This window comes from Triturus cristatus, chromosome 7, assembly GCF_964204655.1.
Source record: "Triturus cristatus chromosome 7, aTriCri1.1, whole genome shotgun sequence".
Classification (NCBI taxonomy): domain Eukaryota; kingdom Metazoa; phylum Chordata; class Amphibia; order Caudata; family Salamandridae; genus Triturus; species Triturus cristatus.
In genome coordinates, this window is record NC_140590.1 from 36284484 (window position 1) to 36308950 (window position 24467).

Below are 24467 nucleotides of genomic sequence, written 5' to 3' on the forward strand. Positions count from 1 at the left end.
CTATGTTTTGTTATGTTATGCTATGATATGTTTTGTTATGCTATGATATGTTTTGTTATGCTATGTGTTCTTGTGTTTATTTATGCTATGTTTGTTTTGTTATGCTATACTATATTTTGTTTAGTTATGCTATGCTATGTTTTGTTGTGTTTTGTTATGTTATGCTATGTTTTGTTATGCTATGCTACGTTGTGTTTTGTTATGCTATGCTATGTTTTGTTTTGTTATGCTATGTTTTGTTGTGTTTTGGTATGCTATACTATGTTTTGTTATGCTATGTTTTGTTTTGTTATGCTATGCTATGTTTTGTGTTTTGTCATGTTATGCTACGTTTTGTTATGCTATGCTATGTTTTGCTATGCTATGCTTTGTTTTGTTATGCTATGCTATGTTTTGTTATGCTATGCTATGTTTTGTTGTGTTTTGTTATGCTATGCTATGTTTTGTTATGCTCTGCTATGTTTTGTTGTGTTTAGCTATGCTGTGTTTTGTTATGTTATGCTATGTTTTGTTTTGTTGTGTTTTGTTATGCTATGCTATGTTTTGTTATGCTATGCTATGTTGTGTTTTGTTATGCTATGCTATGTTTTCTTATGCTATGCTGTTTTGTTGTGTTTTGCAATGCTGTGCTTTGTTTTGTTATGCTATGTTTTGTTTTGTTATGCTATGCTATGTTTTGTGTTTTGTCATGTTATGCTACGTTTTGTTATGCTATGCTATGCTTTGTTTTGTTATGCTATGCTATGTTTTGTTATGCTATGCTATGTTTTGTTGTGTTTTGTTATGCTATGCTATGTTTTGTTTTGCTATGCTGTGTTTTGTTGTGTTATGCTATGATGTTTTGTTTTGTTGTGTTTTGTTATGCTATGCTTTGTTATGCTATGCTATGTTTTGTTGTGTTTTGTTATGCTATGCTATGTTTTGTTATACTATGCTATGTTGTGTTTTGTTATGCTATGCTATGTTTTCTTATGCTATGCTGTTTTGTTGTGTTTTGCTATGCTGTGCTTTGTTTTGTTATGCTATGTTTTGTTGTGTTTTGGTATGCTATGTTTTGTTATGCTATGTTTTGTTTTGCTATGCTATGCTTTGTTATGCTATGGTATGTTTTGTGTTTTGTTATGCTATACTATGTTTTGTTATGCTATGTTTTGTGTTTTCTTATGCTATGCTATGTTTTATTTTGTTATGCTATGCTATGTTATGCTATTTTTTGTTATGCTATGCTATGTTTTGTTATGCTATGCTATGCTTTGTTATGCTATGCTATGTTTTGTTTTGATATTTTTTGTTGCTATGCTATTGTTTGTTGTGTTTTGTTATGCTATGCTATGTTTTGTTATGCTATATTTGGTTTTGTTATGCTATGCTATGTTTTGTGTTTTGTCATGTTATGCTACGTTTTGTTATGCTATGCTATGTTTTGCTATGCTATGCTTTGTTTTGTTATGCTATGCTATGTTTTGTTATGCTATGCTATGTTTTGTTGTGTTTTGCTATGCTGTGTTTTGTTATGTTATGTTATGCTATGATGTTTTGTTTTGTTGTGTTTTGTTATGCTATGGTTTGTTATGCTATGCTATGTTTTGTTGTGTTTTGTAATGCTGTGCTTTGTTTTGTTATGCTATGTTTTGTTGTGTTTTGTTATGCTATGCTATGTTTTGTTTTGTTATGCTATGCTATGTTTTGCTATGGTATGCTTTGTTATGCTATGGTATGTTTTGTTGTGTTTTGTTATGCTATACTATGTTTTGTTATGCTATGTTTTGTGTTTTCTTATGCTATGCTATGTTTTATTTTGTTATGCTATGCTATGTTATGCTATTTTTTGTTATGCTATGCTATGTTTTGTTATGCTATGCTATGTTTTGTTTTGTTATGCTTTGTTATGCTATGCTATGTTTTGTTTTGATATTTTTTGTTGCTATGCTATTTTTTGTTGTGTTTTGTTATGCTATACTATGTTTTGTTATGCTATGCTTTGTTGTGTTTTGCTATGCTATGCTTTGTTTTGTTATGCTATGCTATGTTTTGTGATGCTATGCTATGTTTTGTTGTGTTTTGTTATGCTATGCTTTGTTTTGTTATGCTATACTATATTATGTTTTGTTATGCTATGTTATGATTTGTTATGTTATGTTAGGCTAGGCTATGTTTTGTTATGTTATGTTATGTTTTGTTAAGTTATGGTATGCTATGCAATGGTATGCAACGCTAGGCTATGTTTTATTATGTCAAAGGCAAAGCTGGCTGACGGCAAGTTGTGTATCCTCTTGAGTGCATACGTGAATGAGAACGAGTCAGGAGAGAAAACAGAGGAAATAAGATGCAGTTTTCAGAGAATGAGATTTGAGAGGAACAGGGAGGCATTCGGCGTGAGGGAACGGATCAGAACGCTGCGCAAAAGTGCCATGTGTAAGGATTAGGCTATGCTATGTAATATGTAACTTCGGGCACTAGAGTGTTGCTGCAACTGAAAGAGAAAGGAGTGACGGGAGAGGAACAGAGCAGCAAGCGACGAACATAGGGGGTGACAGATCATAGGGGAAAGGTAAAAGAATAGAGACTAGAAGGGACTAGGCAATCGTCAGGAAACTGTACAGAAGACACTACACAGGAGAGTATGAAAGCTAGACAGTAGGACAGCAGGGAAGGAAGAACAGCAGGAAAGGGAGGAGAGAAGGACCAAAGGACATACAAGAGGGAGAACGAGCAGGAAAGGGAGGAGAGAATGGCTAGAGGACATAGGGGGGGGGGGGGGGAAATGCAGTTGTGTAAACACGGAAGTATTCCACACATTAATGCCGGTATGTTTAACGCATATCAAAGAACTCGGCTGGTAGAGGGCCTGGTGCTGACAGACCTGTTACCCGCTTTTACATAACACAAAATTAGAACATTTCCTGCAAGTGAAGTAAACTAAAGTAATTAAAAACATTGCGTTTGCGATCAAACATCAAAGCAGCGAAAGTGAAAGTAATGGAGCAGAGCATCAAAGGGCTGGGTGAGAAGGGAGGGGGGAATGCAATGAGCAGAGGAGCAGCTGTGCACGTGCATAGAAGGGAGGGGGGAATGCAAGGGTCAAAGAGGCTAAAGTGAAAGTAATCAAGCAGAGCATCAAAGGGCTGGGTGAGAAGGGAGGGGGGAATGCAATGAGCAGAGGAGCAGCTGTGCACGTGCATAGAAGGGAGGGGGGAATGCAAGGGTCAAAGAGGCTAAAGTGAAAGTAATCAAGCAGAGCATCAAAGGGCTGGGTGAGAAGGGAGGGGGGAATGCAATGAGCAGAGGAGCAGCTGTGCACGTGCATAGAAGGGAGGGGGGAATGCAATGAGCAGAGGAGCAGCTGTGCACGTGCATGTGATGATCGTGCACTCAAGGTTTAGGCCAGCCAAAAGAGTGTGGGTAGCACTTTGAAAATCCCACATATAAAATGTCTCTTCGAGCCTTTGGCTCGCGAGACCTAAAAACAAAGTCACAACACTCCAAAGGAAATCTCCTCGGGCGCCTGGTTCTACAACTGCAACAAGATCTTGAAGGAACACTCCCATAATTATCTGAGGGCCTGTATTGTTTGTTTGTAGATTTATATATCATGACTCATCGCCCGTGAGGGTGTCCAGGCGCTGTCCATGGGCACAGGGAGATTAAGGGATTCGCCCAAAATCACGGTTTGTTGCTCCGACTCAGAGACTCAAACCTGGGTCCCCACCTCCTGAGTCGGTCGCTCTGGTCGCTGTGCCACATCCCCTCCCTTACATCACCTCTTGATGCAAGAGGCTCTCATGCTCGGCAACTGAAGGAGGTTAAAGCAAAGCTTTGACCCTTCAGGTGACTCTGTCCAAATATTCAGACTCGGTGTTGAGGCCACGCCTCTTTTAGCTCCTGGAAGTCATGAGGGCTAGAAAGAACCCATCACTCTCTTACGGTAGTTAAAAGTTAGTGGGTAAAGATTGCAATCTGCGCAACAAACCTGTTACCAGGATATATAAGTTCGTCCTTCACCTGCCGAGATCCTCTTCCGCTGCCCAGATCAGGCTGGACCTGGCTCGTCTCGATCAGGGGGCAGACCGAGCTGGCACCTTCCTAAATGTGTGCCATAAACTCCGCGGCAGCCAGGGGGTGCTGTTTAGAGGCGCTACTATAAGTCGCGATCAACACCGGTGGCCCTAGGTGATCCCACCATCAGCTCTTTGAGGACTGTCTAAGCCCCCTGGATGTGAGAGTCCTCTGGGCCTCCAATCGAGTCAATCGCCTTTAAGCACGGCATTAAACAATGCTGACGCCTCTGGTCATATCACTCTGACAGGGCTATCTTAGCTAAATATAAGCATGCCTGGACAGTCATCCACTCTTATCAGCAAGCGCCTCCTTCATCCTGCCTATTGTGCACCTACTCTCACCCCATAAGGCACGGTTCATGGCTCTCAGGCTTGGGGAATGGCCTTTTAAAAAACCCCATGCCAGTGGCGTCGGTCCTCGGAAGGAGCAATGTGCGGGGGATGTGGCCTGTGTGAGGAGTCTTTGGAACACAGTGTCTGTCTTTTCCCAGCCCCTCTAGAGGAGCACCGATCCAGACTGGGGCGAGAGTGAAATACCAGGAAGTCTGTTCATGCTAGCAGGCCCTCATTGCCTCCTTCAACCCAGACAACGTTACTCGAAACATTCTACTGGCCAAATGTGATACTTTAGCTGCTAGTAAGTTTGGCCGCTCAGGGGTCTGCCCATATGGCCCTGGCCTCTGACCTTTAGCAATCCCTTAGCTGGCTCCTCTGGATGGATGTGGCGCCACTGCAAGAGCTGCTGACTTTGGAGCTCGGGAACTAAATTCGAGTCTTGGCATCGGCTCAACATTGTGTGATTCTGGGCAATTCACTTAATCTCCCTGGACCTACCAAAAATGAATGTGTCCTTGCGTGACGTAACTGGTGTGCATGTAAAGCGCTCCGATACCTTCGAGTCGAGTTTGTGCTATATACCAAAAATAGAGAAGCTTTCTCGGCAGGAAGGGTCACCACTGTGTTCACGTCTAAGTGGACTATTGTTAATTCATTACATGTATTTATGACCCCTTTGTTATTGAATACTGCCAGATCGCATCTCTCATCTGATGAAGTGCTGCTATTAAACCGACTTTGCACCAGCACTTTGTTGCGAATTTAGACCCTCTGTTTTCTGTCATCTTTTAACTTGATGCTTGTTTAAGTTTCCTGTGGAGCATTAACCTCGCCATGGCTGTCCCCTACCCTGGTGTTGATCTGCTACGCTAGCCGATCAACCTACTTTGACTTTGACAGACTTGCTTCTGTCACCCTGTTCCCACACTAGCACTTTTCCGTGAATCTATACTCTACTTTCACCTACCTTTTTAATCTGATGCTGTTTTGAACGCCTGCAAAGTATTAATATCGCCCGGCTGTTTTTTCTTTTTTTATTACAGGTGTCAATTTCATATGGCAAACACAAGGAGATGATGGACGGAGCACTGAAACTTTTCAGACACTCACCCCTAGTCACAGATCTGGGTTGAATCCATCATCGTTCTTTAGCTCACTTCGCCACCCCAGTTCAGACCCAACCATATGCAAATCAGAACATTCTGTCCATCATTTTTTTGTGTTTCATTTTCACCCTAAGTGGGAAGGGTATGCCCAGACGTCGGTCCCATGCTCAGTATGCCACCGGTTTCAAGCTAGCCTGGCTGATGAGGGGTGATGCCCCGAAACCAGTCCCAGGAGGTTGTATGTCAGAACAACGAGTTCCTCTACCCTGCCTACCTTAAACGCGGTCCCTATAAAAACCGCGACTTAACTGCGAATTGCTTTACCATGCATGCCTTTACCACGATTTGTCATGGTATAGGCATGCATGGTAAATGGCTATTGCTGGCTAAGCTTACCACCCCCTCCCCCTGGAGCCCTTAAATACATCCCCGTCCTACCTTGATCCCTAGAAATTACCCCAATCTCCCTCCCTGAGCCCTAACAACAATCCCTTTAAAAAATACCCTGCACGCCCCTCTGACATTTTTCACAACCCCCCCACCCCTTAAAAACTACCTCAAACCCCCACCCCCTAAAAACTACCCCAAATCCCACCCCTGAAAACGACCCCAATCCCCCAACCCCTAAAAACTACCCAGAACCCCCCACTCCTGACAACTACCCAGAACCCCCACACCCCTAAAAACTACCCTGAAACCCCAATTACCTGTCCATATCTCCTTTCCAAAACTCCTCTCTCCCTGCCCATCCCGAACACTAGACTGACTTTGCCTTAACCACGCACATGCGTGGTTAAGGCAAAGTTGTTGTTGGGGCAAGTCGTTGTTCGGCTTGCGGGCTTCCGGAACTCGTGGCTCTTGCCTCCTTGTTCTGGAAGTTTACCAACCCAGGATGCTTGTTTTCCGGTCCAGGGAGGACCTGGCTTGGCAGTTCGGGCTGGACTGTTCCCAAGGGTGACAGGGTCAAGACTGATTTGCATATGGCTGGGTCCAAACTGGAATGGCGTGGCAAGCAAAATATAGATGAATTAAACCCATATCTGTGACTGGGGGTGAATGTTTGACAATGTTCAAAATTCCGTCCATCATCTTTTTGTGTTGTGGATTTTTTATGGCTGCATGCCTGTTTTTAATGTTACTTAGGCTGGTGGCTCTATTTTTACACATAGGTCCTCCTGCTACGAAGCCAAAAGTTTTTGTTTTTAGTTGCTATGTCATTTTAATTAATTTGTATTGTTATAAAGGTTGTTATGGTTTGTAATAAACCAAACAATAAACATTATAATGATGTGAATTAATGAATGAATGAATGAAAAAGACTTGTAGAGCGTAACAAATGCTAAATGGCCTCAAGGCACTGATAACAGTTAGTCTTCGGAGGGGAGAAAAATTAGCAGTAGCTAATTAATACCCATTGTAGAGTGAATAGCTAGGTCTTTGACGCCTTATAAAATAGGTACAAAAGGGGGTGGTGATGGACGGAGCATCAGAACCAATCAAACACTCACACCCAGTCAACAGATCTGGGTTTGATCCATCACCATTCTTTAGCCCACTCTGCCACCCCAGTTCAGACATGGCCATATGCAAATCAGTCTGACCCTGTGCCTCATGGGAACAGTCCAGCGCGAACTGCCAAGATCTGTTGACTGGGTGTGAGTGTTTGATTGGTTCTGATGCTCCGTCCATCACCACCCCCTTTTGTACCGCTTTGTTCGCCATAAGTTGGCAGGGTATGCTCAGACGTGAGTCCCTTGCTCACTTTGCCACTGGATTCAAGCAAGCCTGGCTGAAGACGGCTGAAATGACAGAAACTGGTCCTAGGAATCTTGTTTCCGGTCCAGGGAAGGCATGGCTTGGCAGTTCGGGCTGGACTGTTCCCATGAGGCACAGGGTCAGACTGATTTGCATATGGCCATGTCTGAACTGGGGTGGCAGAGTGGGCTAAAGAACGGTGATGGATTAAACCCAGATTAGTTGACTGGGGGTGAGTGCTTGCAATGTTCAACACTCCGTCCATCATTTCCTTTGGTTTTTGCTTTGTTCGCCATAAATTGGCAGGGTATGCTCAGACGTGAGTCCCTTGCTCACTTTGCCACTGGATTCAAGCAAGCCTGGCAGTTTTGGCCCAGGTCTCCGTAATGAAACAAGCATCCTAGGACCGGTTTTGGGCTAACAGCCCTCATCAGCCAGGCTAGCTTGAACCCAGTGGCAAAGTGAGCAAGGGATCCATATCTGGGAATACACTGCCAACTTAGGGCGAACAAAGAAAACACAAGGAGATGATAGACGGAGCCCTGAAACTTTTCAGACACTCACCCCAGTCACAGATCTGGGTTTAATCCATCTTCGTTCTTTAGCTCACTTCGCCACCCCAGTTCAAACACAGCTATACCCAAATCAGTCTTGACCCTGTGCCTCATGGGAACAGTCCAAACCGAACTGCCAAGCCATGTCTGCTCTGTACCGGAAACAAACATCCTGGGACCGGTTTCGGGCTAACAGCCCTCATCAACAAGCTTGCTAGAATCCAGTGGCAAAGTGAGCAAGGGACCCACGCCTCGGCATACCCTGCCAACTTAAGGCGAACAAAGCAAACACAAGGGGATGATGGACAGAGTACTGAAGCTTTTCAGACACTCATTTTCAGTCACAGATTTGGGTTGAATCCATCATCATTCTTTAGCCCACTTCGCCACCCCAGTTCTGACGCAGCTATATGCAAATCAGTCGTGATCCTGTGCTTCATGGGAACAGTCCTGCCCAAACTGCCAAGCCATGTCTTCCCTGGACCAGAAACAGGCATCCTGGGACCGGTTTCAGACTAACATCCCTTATCAGCCAGGCTAGCTTGAATCCAGTGGCAAAGTGAGCAAGGGACCCACATCTGAGCATACCCTGCTAACTTAGGGCGAACTGTTCTTTAACATGCAGGGAAAGTAAGCACCAAACTGCGTGACATGCCAGGTATGGGAACACATGGAGAGAAATATTGTCTTTCAGCGGGAAATGGTATAGTCCAAAGATCTGTTTGTAATATAAAATCAGGGCCTCCAGTGGTCATATCACTGAAAATACAAGATTTGAAAAAAATATTATTGTCTATGGGTGCTCGTGGAAGACAATTTCGATGGCACTGAATCTAGAGAATGCTAAAGTGATTATGATATTTTACTAACCTCTATTGGTCGTTTTCGATCAAGAAAGGTAAATAGAGCCAGTTGCTAGAAAAATAAAAAAATAAAGTCTCTCAGTAGAAAGCAATTCTGGTATTTTACTGGCCTCTGCTGGTCGTTTTTCATCAAGCAGACAAGTCCTAGGGCTGATCTCCAGAGCCCACAAAGTACATACACATATACCTATATAATAAGTATATACTAAAGTATATACAAGAGGTCTCGAATGCTAAACCGAAAAAGAGGGCTTGCTTGGCCAGCAATCACCCTCTCTAGGACCTCACGAGATCCAGCAGATTTCTTTTCTCAGGTCAGAATGGGAAAATAGATGAAAGAGCTCGGTAAAACCACCTGAAAGCCTTTAAAGCACATTGGACATGAGGACTTGTGCACTGAGTTGCAGAGCAAACGATGGTATGTCCGTAATCAACAGCTCATTCATTTCGTGCCATTCTGCTTCATCAGAAGCCCTTTCAATGAAATCTTTTGGCACCAATAGAACATTTCAGTCTTTTTTCGAGCCTGTCCTACTGTGCAAAGAAGTCAGGAGCACAGAAATGGCATCAGGATTATTTTTAAGAACATTATTGGGACTTCACTCTTACACAAACACAAGCACAAACTAAACTGTGAAATTAGTTGATAGTATTTCTAAATCAAGCAAAGGTGAAGCATGGAGCAGACTTTTCCTTATAGTAGTGAAGTCTGTTACCCAGAGGTGTGTAGAGCCAAAGCCGGAGCCCTTTCCTGGTGTTTGGAACTCTATCTGTGGTTTCAAGATGTCACTGAAGAGGGTTGAAGGCCAAATTTATATTTGTGACCGTCCAGGACACACACAACCACTTTAGGGTCACTGAAAAGGCTCATGTTTTGCTCGGAATTGTGGGCTTCCCTTGAGAACTGTATACCCTATAAAAGTATATTTGAAACATGGCCTAGGATCCCCATGGAAGCCTTGAGCAGCCCCCTTCATTCACCTGCTCGGGGAGACTGGCACTGCTGGCACCCATGATACTGGTGTGATGTGTGTGGTGCCACCAAAGGCCAGCCCCCCACTCACAAAGCTGCTCCCGCACCACGGCTGGCGGGTGTACACAATCAGACTGGCACCTCACCACCACCTCTTCAGAGCACTGGGGCACCTGAGAGAAACACCTCCAAAGAAGAACCTTCTGCTGAAAAAGAGGAAGACTCGTTTACCCCCACTCCTGAACCTGCCCTCCAAGGGGCAGGAGTTTAACCCCCTGTTTGCCTGCTTCTGGGACACAAAAAGCAGAGGAGTTCCTGATTCCAATCTCTGAGGGCCAGACCCCTGTAATGGGCCAGACTGGACCGAGACACGGTGGCAGATTCTGAGGGCTGCTGGTGAGTTTGAGGTCATTACTAATGGAAATCATGGCGGGACCTCTGTCTCCTCCCGGGCACAATTCTGTCTGGTTTTACAAATGAAGGGGCAGATTTACAAGGAAGTGCCGCAGTGTGGCACCGCAAGTCCTTTGGCTGCGCCACGCTGCGGCACTTCCAAAGCACAGGAATGCGACATATTTAGAATAATATGTTGCATTCCTGTGCTGTCCCCTGAGCTGGAGCACAAACAGCTGGCATGCGCCAGCGCATGCACCCTTGCAAGGGTGATGGTGCAAGGATGCCTGCGTCATGGGGAGATTGTTCTTGTTGCAGGAAGGAGCACCTCCCTGCACAAAAACAATCACTACATGCATTTTCCTCTTTCAATCCGTGCCATAGAATTCAGCACGCATTGAAAGAGGAAAAAACGAGGAGAAATGAAAACATTTCTCCTCGTTGCGCCTTGCTACGCATAGGGTGGCGTAGCATTCAGACGCATCTCCAGATTTACGATTCTTCGTAAATCTGGAAATTTGTCTTGTTCCATGGGTGTTGCGTGGGAACACCCACAACAACACCCATGGAACGCCCCTTTCACGCAACATGTAAAGGGGCCATATTTACAAGGGTAGGAATAGCCATGCAGGGTGACTTTTCCTGTCCTTGCAAATATGGAGCAGTAACATGTGCCACCAGTACGTGACAAAAAGTGACGTACTGGTGGCGCAGGGGGCTTGTAAATCTGCTCCGAAGTCTATATATTTCAACAAGATAGCTATCTAGACAAAGTCTGATATGTCCATGAGTTTGCCTCTGAAAGGTCTGACAGGGATTTTTCGAAAGCTGGACATGTCTGTTACTTTGGTGTGAGAGTACTTCAGATGACTGGTGTGGGAGAGTGCCCCCCTGAAGGGTCGCTGCAGACAAGTGCAGTCTCACTAGTCGCACACTTTTTCAACATCTTTGGGAGAGAGCAGCTTGAAGGAGGCCGGAGAAACTGATCGGTAGTTGCTTTCATACATCCTTGGGTTTGGACTGAGAGAGCGGTTTGAGCAGTTTGGCATGGAGCTGTTTCACTGCCTTTGGTAGTGAATTTGCTTTTATTTTCAGAGACGCTTTATGTTCCTTAAAAGAGGCTTGATGGTGAAATGTAATGTGCACATATTTGTGGGAATTTATATTTTCGACTTTTCACTTGTTCATGAACCTTGTTTTTTTGTTTTTTATCGTTTTTGTGCTGACTAACAATGACTTGTGTTTTGTCCAGGAAAAGTTCCAAAGTGTTGTTGGTGCCCGGATCATCTGATGGTCGGTTCAGCCCAATCTGCGTTTCACTCCTTCGAAGCAGATTGCCTGCATATTGCAGATGGAAGCTGCAGCTCAGCTCTTTCTGCTGGGTTTGGATTTGACGATGTTTGTTTCTGCCATGTCACAGGCATAGGGAGTAATTGATGGCGTGTGGTTCATGTAGTTCCTCAGGTGGCATGCTGCTTTTGAACAGGCCTGTGAGATTTTCATCACCTTAGCTACATTTCTGAAACATCCAAATGTTGTTATGCCCCACAGATTAGCAAAGATTCTCATTTTATAATTTTGCTTACTTTTTGCCTGGAGGACACTTACTTGTGTGTAACATGTCTCACCGATGGAAGCATTTTCTGCTTAAACCTGTCTCCTTATGCCTTCTACTCCTCTTGGGGTATAGGCCATCAACTAGGACGCTTCAGCCGTCTCTGTCCTGGGCTTTTCTTTCAATATGACTCCAGGTGTAACCCATCTCCTTGCAGTCAGCCACGAGGCCTCAGCACCAGGTGTTTCTCTGCTTTCCTCTTCTCCTTTTCCTTGAGGGTTGCGGGTCAGGGCTTGTCAGATAATGTTTGGTGCACTCTTGCAGAGGGTGTGACCGGTCCAGCCCCAGCGTCTTTTCATGATTTCTTCATGAGCAGGGAGTTGCTGCCATAGGTCGTTGTTGCTGATGGTGTCTGGTCAGCGGATTTGGAAGATTTTCCTCAGACCGGTGTTGATGAAGGTCTGGAGTGACTGCAGCTGTGCTGGTCATGTTAGCCTCCAAGAGCTTGGCTTTCCCCTCTGGATGTTGAGACCAAGATGTGCTGGTGTGGCTGCCACATGCATGGTCTTTTATTGCATCTGTTGATGGGTATGGGAGACCAGGGCCAAGCCATCCCTAAACTTCTACCAGTGTCACACAAAAAATATGCAATGTATGCACTTGTATAAAAGCTTGCAAGATACCTCCAAATGCATTGTACTCCGATGCCAAAACGTTGCAACATTTTCAAGTGGTTTTATGAACTTTTGCAAATAAAAATACATTTTGTCCAGCTGGTGCTTTATTGTACCAGTTTTGATTGTATTTTGAAGGCAATCAGTTTTTAAAGCTAGAACTCTTGAACATGTGTAACGCATTGCTTGGAAGCACTCCAGGCATCTGTGATTGGGGAATGATGAGGTCAAGTGCTTTCCATTATCTACCAAGGATCTTGTTGTTTGATAGAAGTTGTGTAGGAGAAGGAAGGGGGAGGTTTCTTGTCAATATTTGGTAGCCTCATGAGATTGCCTTAAGGAATGTGGTGGTGACAGTGGAAGTGGTGGCTGTAATGGTGGTGGTGGTGGCAGTGGAAGTGGTGGCGGTAATGGTGGTGGTGGTGGCAGTGGAAGTGGTGGCGGTAATGGTGGTGGTGGTGGCAGTGGAAGTGGTGGCTGTAATGGTGGTGGTGGTGGCAGTGGAAGTGGGGGCAGTAGTGGCGGTCGTCATTGTTGTCTCTGCCCAGGATCTCTCTGTGATGTTTTATTCCGATTAGGACAAAGTGATGCTAATCCATGGACTATCTCATGAAGCCTAGGTCCTGTAGGTACGGGTGGATGCCTCTGCCCTGCCAGAGATGTCCAATTTCCTGGCCATATACTCAGCTGATGGTCAGCAAATGTCATAGCTCTGCCGGGTGTTTGTGTGACATTGTTGTTCTATTTGGAATCCTGTTTTCTTAATCTCTGCTATAACCTGGGGTTTGATAGAGACTCAGGATCCATTTGTCGCGTTGAGCAGTAAGCGCAGGCAGGTTCGAGGCTCCCTACACCGCCTCTCAGAACTTATATCTAACCTTCACATTAGACATGTGATGGCCATCCATTGAGAATCAATCTGCACACATTTCATACTGAATGTGACAGGCAGGTTTTTTAATAGTCTCTGAGTCGGTGTGTGTGATAAGGAATCCTCTACACTGTCATTGTGCAGTCTCCAGACACTACTGCCCTATTGAACCGGTGCACAGAGCTGGTTCAAGCTTTCATGTTGAGCCCCTCCTTGGGTTAAATCGTTTAATCAGCGCCCCCACATGAGAAACATTTTTCAACATTTATTCGATAAGATTTAAACAATGAGATTTAAAGATATATTTTCTAACATATAAACACAAGACTGATTTTGGAGTAGTGCTGTTCAATTTATCAAAAAGCAGTGCAAAACATAGGAGGCCAGCCACACATATGGGATTGACTGGAAGAGGGGCATAGGAAAACACATTTTCCAAATGTAATGTTCTATCTTACCTTTTTATGCCAATAAATACCATATGCGATACTGATAAAATATTGTATGCACAGGAGCCAAAATGTGCAAGGGACTTCAGAGGGTATCAGAGACATTCTAAGAAAATTAAAGTTCATTCATGCGGTATTTTCACCTTATGACACCGAACTAGCAGCTAGCCCGGTGCCATATGTGACACCTCACACTGTTCTGGCTTTGTGGCCAAAGGCACTTTGTATGCTGGAATTTTAGAGCCCATCCTTACAATGTTAAATGGGAAACTACAAGTCTGAAAATGCAATTGGTATTATCTAAAATACCACGACTGGCTGAAGGTGTTTTACAAAACAATGACACCACTTGTTAACTCTCAAAATATTTAAAAGTTTAAACATTGCACTTACATTCAGTTATCACTCTGAAAAGAACAGCCAAGCACTTGATTCCCAACATGCTATTGGCAGACCTGCCAATCTGAAAGTCTTGAAAGTGTGACCCATTATACCACTTATTGGGGGTGAGACCTTGTATTATTTGGAGAGAGCCCCCTTAAAACCTATTTCAGCTTTGGTGTTACTGATTGCTCAGTACAGAGGGACTCATAGTCACACTTTTCTTTCAGTAAAGAGGCAACACTGTTTCTGGACAATGTTTGTCTGTATTCCCCATAGGCATACCAAGTGTTCCTTTTACCCACTGCCTGTTTCTTCCTGACATCAAGCCACGTCTCCGCCAGGGGGAGCTGCCCCACAGTCTGAAGACGTTTGTCCTTTCACTTACTTTAGACCTTGCTTAGTCAGATCTCCCAAACCATCTCTCTTCATACCTGATCATCTATAAGAGTCAAAGTTACTTACCAAGCACCACAAGGTCAATGGTGGCAGAAGATGTGAATGGAAGGTTGCCGCTGAAGCCCTTGATGTTCAAAGTGTACTTGCCTTGGTCGCCCAAGCGCACCTCATCCAGCCGCAGGGTGCCATTGTTCGTGTAGAGCTCTGCCCTTTTGGCATACGGCTGGGTGTAGGCTGGCTCCATATCAGGGACTCGTAACACCACAAGCTCGTTACTTGAACCAAAGATCCATTGTATCTCAGCCTGAGGCGTGAGTGTCGCATTCACCCACAGGTAGCAGGACTCGCCCAAGACAACATACACTGGGCTTTCAATTACTGTGATGTTGATGCAGGACACATACCCTGGTGGTTACACAAAATGAGAAAGGAAAGTCTGATTAAATGTCCTTCCTCTTTCTGGAACACTTTCTATGAATTGAAATCCTTTCATTTCTAGTAAATATTGTTAGAACCTAGAGCACCTAATATTCTGAGAACAGCTTAACTTTCACTCAGAGTTTTCAAAGAATACGCTTCTTCTCCATAGGCACTATGGTAAGAGCACACACCATACAAAATGTTGCAGAAAAAGATGAAGATGTAATCAGGTGATCATCAAGGACCACCAGCAGCACCTTGCCTAGCTCGAGCTAACCCGCCAGAGAACAGAACCTCCAGGAACTCAAAGCCTTTTTGCATACACGGGGTGTTCCGTATTACATCCGCTACATTCCAATATACTTATGACAGAGATAAGAGATAACATCTACCTTAGACCATAATACATTCCCACTCTTAGAAAAACATCTGCCTAAATGCAGTTATTTAAATTTGAGTGGTTAACACACATGCGTGTAGACTTACTACCAACCTTTGTTGCTAACACTGCAGGCGTCAACTACTCAGATGACTCAGAGGTCTCAATTTCTTTAATAAAGCTTTAGATTTAGTAATCTATACAACTCTACCGGATGTTATTTAAGCATGACATTTGGAACTTTTCGCAATTTATGGGCACATGGTTTCACACAAGCCTATGCTCAAAGTTCAATAAGCCTAAATTATCTATGAATACCTCAGTGAACTCTTAATAAAAACTCTCCCAATCACTTTGGACTTCTACAAACATCACTTGTTCATGAGCATTCAGATACAGGGTAATTCTCATGTTCTTTGGTGATGCCATCTGAACAAATTGTAACCACTCTTGGCACCATATGCTTTCCAAGTTGTAACTCTGTCTTTATATGAAATTTTCATGATGACATAACCTCAGACACAAATCTTTGCATCCGCATAACTTACAGGATTTATATCTGGAGCATTAAGGTCAATTTGTTCATTTGCAAAACTCTCTGGTCACATTTTATCGGCAATCATGTTATAAGGTGACCCTGCATCTACTAGAACCAAAATGGTCTTTCCTCCAATCTCAATCACGCATTCAGGCATTTTCAAAACTCCACTGTGGAGATATCATCTTTTGCATTAAGGACCTCCTTCCCATTCTTTTCATAACATTCTCCACAGTACTCACTATCTTCAATTTACACCCTCAGGCATCATCTCCTCTAAGATCACGCTTATGACATATAGAGTTTTTTGCAAAACAATCCAAACTAATATACAAATCTGCAAAGCTGTGACATCTATAAAATTTCCCTTGACGATCTCAGGAATATGCAGAAGATGTGCCTTTGGCCAATTTTGTACAACAGTTTCAGGTTCAGGTTTCAGTTCATTGTCAGAAATCACATGTACACTGCTTTGTGCACTATTGTGAGGTTCACGCTGAGCACGGTACACTATTGTGAGGTTCACGTTGAGCACTGTGCACTAATGTGAGGTTCACGTTGAACACTGTGCACTATTGTAAGGTTCACGTTGAGCACATGCCCCACTCGAGGGGTTAAAATGAAGGAATACTAAAGAGAAAGAAAATGAACTTTCTCTCCTGAAAGAGACATTGTATATTTTCCCATTCGGGTACATAAGTATTATTAAACCATGAATATTGTGACTCCCATGCCACAAGAAGCAAAGGTAAATTTATAAAATAAAAACTACATCCTCCATAATGCAAAGGGTATTTGGGTCACCGCCAGGAAATGATGTAACAACAGGTAAACTTAAAGGGGGCGGACCCAAAGAAACAATTGATCGTGAGTAAGGTATCTGGGATACCGAAACTCGTAGATATGCTCATGCCTGTATCCCGTAAAGCAAAGTAACGAGGAAAATAAAAAAAAGCGCAAAAAGGTTGCTAAGAGTGCGTCCCATTTGTTCTTCCAAACCGGAGGGATTGTTTGTGGATATATATATATATATATATATATATATATATATATATATATATATATATATTCAACAGTTTTCCCCAGAGACGAGGCCGCACTCCTCCACAGGTAAGTGACACCACCTTTATTTCAATTAGCAGGCTACTTCACACCCCGTCATGGTGCCCCCCCTGGCCTTACGCGTTTCAAGGAGATATTCCTCTTCTTCAGAGGCCAAGAGCACAAGCAACCACTTTCCATGCGTCTGCACTGTCCCTGTCTTGCTCATTTGCATACAGTTAATTAGCCTCCGGTGTGCAGCTTCCGGTGTGCCTCTTTTGTAATGCTTTCTGGGACCTGCAGTCCATTCATGCACAATTAATCCCTCCGGTGGGTTTTGGTGCTCGTGCTGTATTATATGTCTCTGGGGAAAACTGTTGAAATATATATATATATATATATATATATATATATATATATATATATATTTCATGCTCCAAGTCACCCAAAGGTCGGGGATGCACTCAGGCGACAATTAACATCCTGCCCTCCATTACACTTGGACTGCCTTGCCGACGCGTTTCGGAAATGTGTTCCTTCTTCATAGGCTTGCGGCACAAAGTTTGCTGCTGTACATCACGGCTTTATTTAAATCAAGCCTTCTGATAGGCTGTCGTGATCTGTCTCTTGCCTCCTGATAGGCTCTGCCTCCTGATAGGCTCGTGATCTGTCTCTTGCCTCCTGATAGGCACTTTCAAAAGAGTCATAGGCATATTGCCTGCTGGGAAATGTATTTTCCTTTTTGCAGCCATCTCTAAAACTTTATTTGTCCTCCAATGGACTCCAAGGCAAGGAGAGCAACAATCCTCGGTGTTGTGGCCTCACGGCGTCCGTGCTCTCTGTGATTGCGATGGTGCACTCCCCACGGCGTAGGCTGCCATTAAATATCATGCTCCAAGTTGCCCAAAGGTCGGGGATGCACTCAGGCGACAATTAACATCCTGCCCTCCATTACACTTGGACTGCCTTGCCGACGCGTTTCGGAAATGTGTTCCTTCTTCATAGGCTTGCAGCACAAAGTTTGCTGCTGTACATCACGGCTTTATTTAAATCAAGCCTTCTGATAGGCTGTCGTGATCTTTCAAAAGAGTCATAGGCATATTGCCTGCTGGGAAATGTATTTTCCTTTTTGCAGCCATCTCTAAAACTTTATTTCTCCTTGCCTTGGAGTCCATTGGATGACAAATAAAGTTTTAGAGATGGCTGCAAAAAGGAAAATACATTTCCCAGCAGGCAATATGCCTATGACTCTTTTGAAAGTGCCTATCAGGAGGCAAGAGACAGATCACGAGCTTATCAGGAGGCAGAGCCTATCAGGAGGCAAGAGACAGATCACGACAGCCTATCAGAAGGCTTGATTTAAATAAAGCCGTGATGTACAGCAGCAAACTTTGTGTCGCAAGCCGGTGAAGAAGTAACACATGTCCGAAACGCGTCGGCAAGGCAGTCCAAGTGTAATGGAGGGCAGGATGTTAATTGTCGCCTGAGTGCATCCCCGACCTTTGGGCAACTTGGAGCATGATATTTAACGGCAGCCTACGCCGTGGGGAGTGCACCATCGCAATCACAGCGAGCACGGACGCCGTGAGGCCACAACACCGAGGATTGTTACTCTCCTTGCCTTGGAGTCCATTGAAGGACAAATAAAGTTTTAGAGATGGCTGCAAAAAGGAAAATACATTTCCCAGCAGGCAATATGCCTATGACTCTTTTGAAAGTGCCTATCAGGAGGCAAGAGACAGATCATGAGCCTATCAGGAGGCAGAACCTATCAGGAGGCAAGAGACAGATCACGACAGCCTATCAGAAGGCTTGATTTAAATAAAGCTGTGATGTACAGCAGCAAACTTTGTGCCGCAAGCCTATGAAGAAGGAACACATTTCCGAAACGCGTCGGCAAGGCAGTCCAAGTGTAATGGAGGGCAGGATGTTAATTGTCGCCTGAGTGCATCCCCGACCTTTGGGCAACTTGGAGCATGATATTTAACGGCAGCCTACGCCGTGGGGAGTGCACCATCGCAATCACAGCGAGCACGGACGCCGTGAGGCCACAACACCGAGGATTGTTACTCTCCTTGCCTTGGAGTCCATTGGAGGACAAATAAAGTTTTAGAGATGGCTGCAAAAAGGAAAATACATTTCCCAGCAGGCAATATGCCTATGACTCTTTTGAAAGTGCCTATCAGGAGGCAAGAGACAGATCACGAGCCTATCAGGAGGCAGAGCCTATCAGGAGGCAAGAGACAGATCACGACAGCCAATCAGAAGGCTTGATTTAAATAAAGCCGTGATGTACAGCAGCAAACTTTGTGCCGCAAGCCTATGAAGAAGGAACACATTTCCGAAACGCGTCGGCAAGGCAGTCCAAGTGTAATGGAGGGCAGAATGTTAATTGTCGCCTGAGTGCATCCCCGACCTTTGGGCAACTTGGAGCATGATATTTAACGGCAGCCTACGCCGTGGGGAGTGCACCATCGCAATCACAGCGAGCACGGACGCCGTGAGGCCACAACACCGAGGATTGTTACTCTCCTTGCCTTGGAGTCCATTGGAGGACAAATAAAGTTTTAGAGATGGCTGCAAAAAGGAAAATACATTTCCCAGCAGGCAATATGCCTATGACTCTTTTGAAAGTGCCTATCAGGAGGCAAGAGACAGATCACGAGCCTATCAGGAGGCCGAGCCTATCAGGAGGCAAGAGACAGATCACGACAGCCTATCAGAAGGCTTGATTTAAATAAAGCTGTGATGTACAGCAGCAAACTTTGTGCCGCAAGCCTATGAAGAAGGAACACATTTCCGAAACGCGTCGGCAAGGCAGTCCAAGTGTAATGGAGGGCAGGATGTTAATTGTCGCCTGAGTGCATCCCGACCTTTGGGCAACTTGGAGCATGATATTTAATGGCAGCCTACGCCGTGGGGAGTGCACCATCGCAATCACAGCGAGCACGGACGCCGTGAGGCCACAACACCGAGGATTGTTACTCTCCTTGCCTTGGAGTCCATTGGAGGACAAATAAAGTTTTAGAGATGGCTGCAAAAAGGAAAATACATTTCCCAGCAGGCAATATGCCTATGACTCTTTTGAAAGTGCCTATCAGGAGGCAAGAGACAGATCACGAGCCTATCAGGAGGCAGAGCCTATCAGGAGGCAAGAGACAGATCACGACAGCCTATCAGAAGGCTTGATTTAAATAAAGCCGTGATGTACAGCGGCAAACTTTGTGCCGCAAGCCTATGAAGAAGGAACACATTTCCGAAACGCGTCGGCAAGGCAGTCCAAGTGTAATGGAGGGCAGGATGTTAATTGTCGCCTGAGTGCATACCCGACCTTTGGGCAACTTGGAGCATGATATTTAACGGCAGCCTACGCCGTGGGGAGTGCACCATCGCAATCACAGCGAGCACGGACGCCGTGAGGCCACAACACGGAGGATTGTTACTCTCCTTGCCTTGGAGTCCATTGGAGGACAAATAAAGTTTTAGAGATGGCTGCAAAAAGGAAAATACATTTCCCAGCAGGCAATATGCCTATGACTCTTTTGAAAGTGCCTATCAGGAGGCAAGAGACAGATCACGAGCCTATCAGGAGGCAGAGCCTATCAGGAGGCAAGAGACAGATCACGACAGCCTATCAGAAGGCTTGATTTAAATAAAGCCGTGATGTACAGCAGCAAACTTTGTGCCGCAAGCCGATGAAGAAGTAACACATTTCCGAAACGCGTCGGCAAGGCAGTCCAAGTGTAATGGAGGGCAGGAGGTTAATTGTCGCCTGAGTGCATCCCCGACCTTTGGGCAACTTGGAGCATGATATTTAACGGCAGCCTACGCCGTGGGGAGTGCACCATCGCAATCACAGCGAGCACGGACGCCGTGAGGCCACAATACCGAGGATTGTTACTCTCCTTGCCTTGGAGTCCATTGGAGGACAAATAAAGTTTTAGAGATGGCTGCAAAAAGGAAAATACATTTCCCAGCAGGCAATATGCCTATGACTCTTTTGAAAGTGCCTATCAGGAGGCAAGAGACAGATCACGAGCCTATCAGGAGGCAGAGCCTATCAGGAGGCAAGAGACAGATCACGACAGCCTATCAGAAGGCTTGATTTAAATAAAGCCGTCATGTACAGCAGCAAACTTTGTGCCGCAAGCCTATGAAGAAGGAACACATTTCCGAAACGCGTCGGCAAGGCAGTCCAAGTGTAATGGAGGGCAGGATGTTAATTGTCGCCTGAGTGCATCCCCGACCTTTGGGCAACTTGGGGCATGATATTTAATGGCAGCCTACGCCGTGGGGAGTGCACCATCGCAATCACAGCGAGCACGGACGCCGTGAGCCCACAACACCGAGGATTGTTACTCTCCTTGCCTTGGAGTCCATTGGAGGACAAATAAAGTTTTAGAGATGGCTGCAAAAAGGAAAATACATTTCCCAGCAGGCAATATGCCTATGACTCTTTTGAAAGTGCCTATCAGGAGGCAAGAGACAGATCACGAGCCTATCAGGAGGCAGAGCCTATCAGGAGGCAAGAGACAGATCACGACAGCCTATCAGAAGGCTTGATTTAAATAAAGCCGTGATGTACAGCAGCAAACTTTGTGCCGCAAGCCTATGAAGAAGGAACACATTTCCGAAACGCGTCGGCAAGGCAGTCCAAGTGTAATGGAGGGCAGGATGTTAATTGTCGCCTGAGTGCATCCCCGACCTTTGGGCAACTTGGAGCATGATATTTAACGGCAGCCTACGCCGTGGGGAGTGCACCATCGCAATCACAGCGAGCACGGACGCCGTGAGGCCACAACACCGAGGATTGTTACTCTCCTTGCCTTGGTGTCCATTGGAGGACAAATAAAGTTTTAGAGATGGCTGCAAAAAGGAAAATACATTTCCCAGCAGGCAATATGCCTATGACTCTTTTGAAAGTGCCTATCAGGAGGCAAGAGACAGATCACGAGCCTATCAGGAGGCAGAGCCTATCAGGAGGCAAGAGACAGATCACGACAGCCTATCAGAAGGCTTGATTTAAATAAAGCCGTGATGTACAGCAGCAAACTTTGTGCCGCAAGCCTATGAAGAAGGAACACATTTCCGACACGCGTCGGCAAGGCAGTCCAAGTGTAATGGAGGGCAGGATGTTAATTGTCGCCTGAGTGCATCCCCGACCTTTGGGCAACTTGGAGCATGATATTTAACGGCAGCCTACGCCGTGGGGAGTGCACCATCGCAATCACAGCGAGCACGGACGCCGTGAGGCCACAACACCGAGGATTGTTACTCTCCTTGCCTTGGAGTCCATTGGAGGACAAATAAAGTTTTAGAGATGGCTGCAAAAAGGAAAATACATTTCCCAGCAGGCAATATGCCTATGACTCTTTTGAAAGTGCCTATCAGGAGGCAAGAGACAGATCACGAGCCTATCAGGAGGCAGAGCCTATCAGGAGGCAAGAGACAGATCACGACAGCCTATCAGAAGGCATGATTTAAATAAAGCCGTGATGTACAGCAGCAAACTTTGTGCCGCAAGCCTATGAACAAGGAACACATTTCCGAAACGCGTCGGCAAGGCAGTCCAAGTGTAATGGAGGGCAGGATGTTAATTGTCGCCTGAGTGCATCCCGACCTTTGGGCAACTTGGAGCATGATATTTAATGGCAGCCTACGCCGTGGGGAGTGCACCATCGCAATCACAGCGAGCACGGACGCCGTGAGGCCACAACACCGAGGATTGTTACTCTCCTTGCCTTGGAGTCCATTGGAGGACAAATAAAGTTTTAGAGATGGCTGCAAAAAGGAAAATACATTTCCCAGCAGGCAATATGCCTATGACTCTTTTGAAAGTGCCTATCAGGAGGCAAGAGACAGATCACGAGCCTATCAGGAGTCAGAGCCTATCAGGAGGCAAGAGACAGATCACAACAGCCTATCAGAAGGCTTGATTTAAATAAAGCCGTGATGTACAGCAGCAAACTTTGTGCCGCAAGCCAATGAAGAAGGAACACATTTCCGAAACGCGTCGGCAAGGCAGTCCAAGTGTAATGGAGGGCAGGATGTTTATTGTCGCCTGAGTGCATCCTCGACCTTTGGGCAACTTGGAGCATGATATTTAACGGCAGCCTACGCCGTGGGGAGTGCACCATCGCAATCACAGCGAGCACGGACGCCGTGAGGCCACAACACCGAGGATTGTTACTCTCCTTGCCTTGGAGTCCATTGGAGGACAAATAAAGTTTTAGAGATGGCTGCAAAAAGGAAAATACATTTCCCAGCAGGCAATATGCCTATGACTCTTTTGAAAGTGCCTATCAGGAAGCAAGAGACAGATCACGAGCCTATCAGGAGGCAGAGCCTATCAGGAGGCAAGAGACAGATCACGACAGCCTATCAGAAGGCTTGATTTAAATAAAGTCGTGATGTACAGCAGCAAACTTTGTGCCGCAAGCCTATGAAGAAGGAACACATTTCCGAAACGCGTCGGCAAGGCAGTCCGAATGTAATGGAGGGCAGGATGTTAATTGTCGCCTGAGTGCATCCCCGACCTTTGGGGAACTTGGAGCATGATATTTAACGGCAGCCTACGCCGTGGGGAGTGCACCATCGCAATCACAGCGAGCACGGACGCCGTGAGGCCACAACACCGAGGATTGTTACTCTCCTTGCCTTGGAGTCCATTGGAGGACAAATAAAGTTTTAGAGATGGCTGCAAAAAAGAAAATAAATTTCCCAGCAGGCAATATGCCTATGACTCTTTTGAAAGTGCCTATCAGGAGGCAAGAGACAGATCACAAGCCTATCAGGAGGCAGAGCCTATCAGGAGGCAAGAGACAGATCACGACAGCCTATCAGAAGGCTTGATTTAAATAAAGTCGTGATGTACAGCAGCAAACTTTGTGCCGCAAGCCTATGAAGAAGGAACACATTTCCGAAACGCGTCGGCAAGGCAGTCCGAATGTAATGGAGGGCAGGATGTTAATTGTCGCCTGAGTGCATCCCCGTCCTTTGGGCAACTTGAAGCATGATATTTAACGGCAGCCTACGCCGTGGGGAGTGCACCATCGCAATCACAGCGAGCACGGACGCCGTGAGGCCACAACACCGAGGATTGTTACTCTCCTTGCCTTGGAGTCCATTAGAGGACAAATAAAGTTTTAGAGATGGCTGCAAAAAGGAAAATACATTTCCCAGCAGGCAATATGCCTATGACTCTTTTGAAAGTGCCTATCAGGAGGCAAGAGACAGATCACGAGCCTATCAGGAGGCAGAGCCTATCAGGAGGCAAGAGACAGATCACGACAGCCTATCAGAAGGCTTGATTTAAATAAAGCCGTGATGTACAGCAGCAAACTTTGTGCCGCAAGCCTATGAAGAAGGAACACATTTCCGAAACGCGTCGGCAAGGCAGTCCAAGTGTAATGGAGGGCAGGATGTTAATTGTCGCCTGAGTGCATCCCCGACCTTTGGGCAACTTGGAGCATGATATTTAATGGCAGCCTACGCCGTGGGGAGTGCACCATCGCAATCACAGCGAGCACGGACGCCGTGAGGCCACAACACCGAGGATTGTTACTCTCCTTGCCTTGGAGTCCATTGGAGGACAAATAAAGTTTTAGAGATGGCTGCAAAAAGGAAAATACATTTCCCAGCAGGCAATATGCCTATGACTCTTTTGAAAGTGCCTATCAGGAGGCAAGAGACAGATCACGAGCCTATCAGGAGGCAGAGCCT

General features: G+C 45.4%; 1 protein-coding gene across 1 annotated transcript in view; it reads right to left on the reverse strand.

Annotated features, from left to right (window-relative positions):
• The window catches only part of LOC146808747 (cell adhesion molecule CEACAM6-like), a 261452-nt gene that overhangs the window by 93154 nt on the left and 143831 nt on the right, over positions 1-24467 (reverse strand). The window contains exon 3 of the mRNA XM_085614229.1: positions 14434-14772. Within this exon, the coding sequence (XP_085470355.1) occupies positions 14434-14611 (178 nt within the window). The 5' untranslated portion in view covers positions 14612-14772. The remainder of the gene's footprint in view (positions 1-14433; positions 14773-24467) is intronic.